This window comes from Hipposideros armiger, unplaced genomic scaffold (assembly GCF_001890085.2).
Source record: "Hipposideros armiger isolate ML-2016 unplaced genomic scaffold, ASM189008v1 scaffold_1960, whole genome shotgun sequence".
NCBI classification, from domain to species: Eukaryota; Metazoa; Chordata; class Mammalia; order Chiroptera; family Hipposideridae; genus Hipposideros; species Hipposideros armiger.
The window spans coordinates 52,028-58,288 of NW_017733310.1; the positions used below are offsets into that span (position 1 = coordinate 52,028).

At 41.4% G+C, this 6,261-nt stretch overlaps 1 protein-coding gene across 1 annotated transcript in view; it reads right to left on the reverse strand.

The window, feature by feature from the left end:
* Positions 1-2,602, reverse strand: part of LOC109378410 (zinc finger protein 709-like) — a 16,379-nt gene extending 13,777 nt beyond the window's left edge. The window contains 1 exon segment of the mRNA XM_019634806.1: positions 2,437-2,602. Coding sequence (XP_019490351.1) covers positions 2,437-2,439 — 3 coding nt within the window. The 5' untranslated portion in view covers positions 2,440-2,602.
* Positions 2,603-6,261: the final 3,659 nt, after the last annotated feature.

A 6,261-nucleotide genomic window follows, 5' to 3' on the forward strand; every position in this document is an offset into this window, starting at 1 on the left:
GACCCAATACGACCAAGACTACTCTACCCAGCAAGGCTATCATTTAAAATCAAAGGACAGATAAAGAGCTTCCCAGACAAGACAAAACTAAAGGAGTTCATCACCACCAAACCAGTATTACAAGGAATGTTAGAGGGACTTCTTTAAGATGAAAACAAAACAAAAAGATCAAAATTATGAATAATAAAATGACAATAGTTACACATCTATCAACAATTACTTTCAATGTAAATGGATTAAATGCTTCGATCAAAAACATAGGGTGGCTGAATGGATAAGAAAACAAAACCCTTACATATGTTGCCTATAAGAGACTCAATCCAGATCAAAAGACCCACACAGACTGAAAGTAAAGGGATGGAAAAGACATTTCATGAAAATGTACATGGAAAAAAAACAAAAAAAGCTGGAGTAGCAATACTTACACCAGACAAAATAGACTTTAAAACAAGAGACAAAGAACAGGCGCCAATAAAATTAGTAAACAAGGAATAAGTTGCCTCCCAAACACAAAAGAATTTAAACAGCATTGTAGGTGTTGAGAGGGACTGGGCCTTCAAGTGCTTCCCTTTGTGGGTCAAGGGGCCTTAGCCTGGGTCACTAACCACAGACCTCTCTCCCCACTGTAGATGCTTGGGACCATCATTTACTTACACCAGGCTTTTATATGGAAAGGAAGAAAATTGTAAGGATCTTTCACTAGCTCAATCAGAAAACTACTATCTATTCTTTTCAGAAAAAGATGTCAGTTAATTATATTTTCAGGGAAAATAACTGATTTGTAAATAATTAATCACACTTAAGCACTTCTGCTCTTTAAGTCTAAACCCTGCAATTTGATTTGAAAACACCCAAAAGTAAAGAACAGACTTCACAAATTTACTACATATGCTCAGGGGAAGACGGATGAAAGAATTCTACACAAATGGAATGCAATACTGGAATATTTTATTTTTCTGAAATTCACCTCTTACTTGCTTGGAACTACTGTATACTGTTTTCATGCTCTATTAATTAAACACATTACACCCTTATTAAAAAAACGGAGACTTGAGTAAGTCAATAAATCCTTTCAAGGTGACATACCCACAGAGGAACACTGCTGACAGGAGAGAACACCCAGGAAAGTTTCCAAATAAGAACCTCCACCCAAAGGTCTTCCCATAGGACATCTGTGCCCAGGGAAGGTCCCGGGGGAGAGGAATGGGAATTTCAACTTTTCCTGTTAGTTACTCTCGGCTTTCCTCTCCTGTAAAATATCCACAGAGAAAAAATAACTCCTTAAAAATGTAGAGATTGGGGCGGCCAGTTAGCTCAGGTGGTTAGAGTGCAATGCTCATAACACGAAGGTTGCCAGTTCGATTCCCATATGGGCCAAGGAGCTGCACCCTCCACAACTAGATTAAAGACAACTACTTGACTTGGAGCTGATGGGTCCTGGAATAACACAGTTCCCCAATAAAAATTTAAAAAAAAATTTAGATATTGGTCCCAGGAAGAGCTAGGCTGGGGGCACAGGGGGCGTGGAATTGAGACCCAGCAGCACAAACATTTGAAAAATTCAGGACAAAACGGGTCCCCCTGGGGCACAGGAAGGACTGGTGAGTTAAGGAATGTCCAAACCTGTAGAAAAAATTTTATGTGCTTATGAGATCCAAACAGAGGATATGCCTGGAAGCAAGATCTCAACAGACTGAGAAAAAAGCTTCTTACAATGACAGTTTGCAGTTCTTTTATGCATTTGGAAGTACTGGACTGTGGGAGCGAGCAAGGCAGGAATTGGATTACAGGACAGTTAACAAGATTATGTGCTCTATGGAGGGTGGCTGTTTCCAAGACTTCTGGAAAAAGAGGCATTTCAAAGGTGTGTTAACCTAAATGCACAAGAACAATGGACAGGGCTTGCTTAAGGCAAAGATAAACCTTTTACTAAAAGAGTTACGTGCCTGGGCATCACTATCCACCATGACCTTCCCAGTTAGGAATTTATGATCAGATCACCCTGTGAGGTTACTTTCGGTTATAAAGAACCCCTTTTTTCATCCACACTGAGAAACCCGCAAACCACAGCTCCTCCACGCACGAACCCCACAGACTGCGTCACGACTGTCCCTTGATGACACTCCCCGTGGTCACTGCACCGTTTGGGGAGATGCAGGGCTGCCGGCACAGAGCTGCCCGGAGAGGCTCCGGGGCCGCGGCCAAAGTCACCAAGCGCTGTGACGGGACTGGACAGGTGGGGGAGGGCGGAGAGCAAATGTCGACCCAACCCCCACGCTGCCTGCGGGAGGAGACTGAGGTCCCAGCAGCGCCCCTAATGGACTCAGGTCCGCAGACTTCCGAGGTGACCGCGGGGAGGCCGGTCCAGCCATAGCCGGTTTCAACTGGTTCCAACCTGCTTCTCCTCCCCTGTCTGCATCCGGACCGCACACTCACCATTTCTATTTCCTGGGTCTCCCTGAGTCCTTCCTACGGCTCCCACGACCAGTATAGATCACAGCGCGACAGACGCTGCAGCAGACCCACTAGGGACCGTGAAAGGAAGCCGACACTCGAACCTAAGCGCCTCTGGAGCCAGTGGGGATGTGCATGGCATTGAGGTGCGTTGCCCCACCCACTTGCCCCAGCGACGCTCCTGATTGGACAGGTCCCAAGGCTGAGTGACAGCCAGCTAGAGAACTGGCTGAAACAGCTTACCCTGGTGAGCGGGACCACCGCCCAGCCTGGGACATCTGTATAAACAGAATTTTTGTAAACCTGGGCTGCTTGTGTAGTTTGCTTTTTTGTTTTAATCACGAAAACACACATTTTATTGCACATAAGTTATAAGAAAATAAAATTTCTAAGTGAATCATCAAACCAGACACAATCCCTTTAAAGGTTGTTTTCCTCCATCATGTCAGGTTGTTACATAACTAAAATTAACCAACTTGAATCTGATTGTTTTAAATCAGACTACAAATAAACAAAAAATAATAATAAACGGGGAGAAAAAAATGATCACCTAGGATACAATGTTAAATAACTTTCACATTTCAGCTTGAGTTGTGGCTCTTGGAAAATGAGACAAACCATGTGACTTTTTCATTGATTTTGTTTGCATGTGACACCCTTACTACAAAAACTGAGTTGTTTCTGCTTTGTCAGTTACTAAGAGCAATTAAAACGTAACCGTGGTTTTCCCAAATAATGTACAGTACTAAGACAGCAACTTTAATTTTGTTTTACATATTTTTAAAATATTTTGTCAGTTTTGTTATGTACAGTCATCCATTCACCACAGCTCTTAGAAAGAAAGTTTTGTCATAAAACAGGAAGCAATCGCTTTGTTCCAAGGAATGTGTTTTAATTTTTGCCCAGATAAAATAAGCTTTGTACACACTCTCAACTTGTAGGCAAACTTAGTATTATCTGAAACTCTCCTATTCTCAGCCTCTTAGAGGCACAGAATGTTCAAGTTTCAGTTCTGCCTTTGTTGTTTCCCCCCAGTTCTTTGTGACCTGGAGGGCACAGGTGTGTGTGCACAGGGAATCCTGATTCAGTTTCCAGATGGAGGATGAAAGTACAGAACACGAGGGAGGCCAGGCCAGGCTACACTGGAACAAGAGGGCTGTAGGGCTCAAGAGCTTGGCAGTAAGGCTGTTAGTCCACTCATGGAACTGAAACCCTTGTTTAGAAATGCAGACACTTAAATGTGACTTCACCATCTGTGATAGAGTCTGCCTCCATTTTAAATAGTCTTTGGTCCTTGACAGCATTGAGCCTTCTGCCCATTTCCTCCCCACCTCCACTCTTTTGATCCTTAAGAGAAGGAGTCCCACAGCACTTGGCTCTGGTGGGAAGTTTGAACCTGGAGCCCCAGCCTGGGGATTAGGACTCTTCTCAGTCTAACCACAGGGTGTGAGATATGTTCATTACATTCTCAGCTGTACGTTTTACACTGAAGAAAATTTAATTTAGATCAGTTTTTGCATAAGTCCCTAGAGAACTTTGAAATGCAAACGACTGGAATATCTGTAAGACAATTCCTATTCAAGAAAAACAATAAGTGGTTATGTAAATAAATGTGGGATGCATCTGGAAACTTTTTCCTTCCAGATTCATTGAGATGTAACTGACTAATAAAATTATCTATATTTAAAGATTACAAGGTGATTTGATATGCATATACTGTATAGCATACTGGAAATTTGCTAAAATAGTTGTTGTGTCATTGGAATTAACCCATGGTCTTTCACAAAAGGTGAATAAATTTACAGACTCAGCCTGAAATGAGGAGAGCAAGGAAGTAAGTTTATTCAAGAAGAAAGATGTTGGCATAGAAATTGCCAGAGAAGTTGCCAGGGCAGACAACTGTACCTAACTTTAGGTGAGCTTTTTTTTTTCTTTTCTTTTTTTTTTAAAGATTTTTATTGGGGAATTGGGGGATGGGAACAGTGCTGAGAATTGGGGGAAGGGGAACAGACAAGTTGCTGTCCTTTTGTTCTTCAGTCTAGTTGTGGAGGACGTTGCTTCACTGGCCCAAGTTGGTACCATCATTGTGCTCTTCCCGTGCGAGGCAGATCAGTCGCCAGCTTCTGGACGGCTGCTCACTGCCCGCTCACACTGGGCTGCTGGCTACACACAGCAACCCACTGCAGCAGTGGCTGCAGCCTACTCCGTTGCAGTCGACTCATGGCAGCCCAGCTCTAGGTTGAGCTGTTGTTCAGCATCTTAGCTGTAGAGGGCAGTGTCACTGGTCCTTATATGTGGGATCCGAACCGGGGCCCTCTGGCGTCCTAAGCCAGCTCTTAACCAATGCACCACTCGGCCGGCCCTAGGTTAGCTTTTACTTATGTAGGAAAGGGTAGGTAAATTTACTTATAGCAGATGTGACGTATAGATTGAGGTAATTTGATTGACATATGTTGGTTATATATCTAGTTTCTTTCTGTGTATGCTCTTGCCCAGAATGCACACAGAAAAACCCACAGAGGGGGTGGGCAAGCCTTAATATTCATTCCACTCTAATTGCATTATAATTAGGCTAGAGTTCAACTAACGGACAGATTTTTGGCAGTTTGCACATGTGTGAAGAACCAGTTAATACCAGTTGGCTCTTATCTCTTCTTTTTATGAGGGTTTAGACATTTTAGATTTATTTCTAGGGATGCATCTGGGGGTTCCTGGGGAGGGGATGCAGGCCTGGGCAGTCCCCCTTCAAGTTCACTTTTATTAACCCTTTTCCACCTCATCAATAGTGACTTAAGTGGTCTCACCACACACAAAACTGTAACTATGTGAGGTGATGGATGTGTTCATTAATCTGTAAACATTAATATGCCTCAGACACTGGACTGCAAAACTCTTAATGCATTTATTATTTATTTATTTATTTATTTATGTATTTATGTATTTATTTACATGAACAACTTTTATTGATATGCACATACTATGCACCTCATAAAAGTGTACAATTCAGTATACTAAAGTTTTTCAGTATGTTTGCATATATGTGCATCACCACAATTTATGAACATTTTCATCACATTAAAAAAAAACAAAAAACCCTCTTCCCTTTAGCTATAGTTCCCAAACTTTTCATTTTTCTCTCCAATCCCCAGCTCTAGGCAACCCCAAGTTTACTTTCTGTCTACAGATTTCCCTATCTAGGGCTTTCATCTGAAAGGAATTCTATTATCTGTGGTCTTCGTGATTGAGTTCATTGATGTAGCATAATTTTTTCAAAGACATCATGTGGTAACATGTATCAATATTTCATTTATTGTTATGGCTGAATAATATTCCATTGGATGGATAAAACACGTGTTATCTATTCTTCCATTAATGTACATTTGGTTTGTTTCTACTTTTTTGGCTACTGTAAATAATGTTGCTATAAACTTCATGTACAGGTTTTTGTTCAAATATGTGTTTTCATTTTGGGGGGCATATACCTGTGAGAAGAATTGAGGAATCATGGTAATTCTAAAGTTTAATATTTGAGAAACTTTCAGATGGTCTTCCACAGTGACTGCACCATTTTATATCACAGCACCCATCTATGAGGGTTCAAATATCTCTGTGTGTCCTTGACAACGTTTTTTATTGATTCACTTTTTGATTCTAGCTATCCTCATGGTTGTGAAGTGGTATCTCACTGGAGTTTTGATTAATGACTTCATTTCACTTTAGCATTTCGTGGGTGAGTAATGATGTCCAGCATTTTTTTCATGTGCTCTTGACCATTTATCTGCATTGGAAGAAGGTGTATTTAACTCT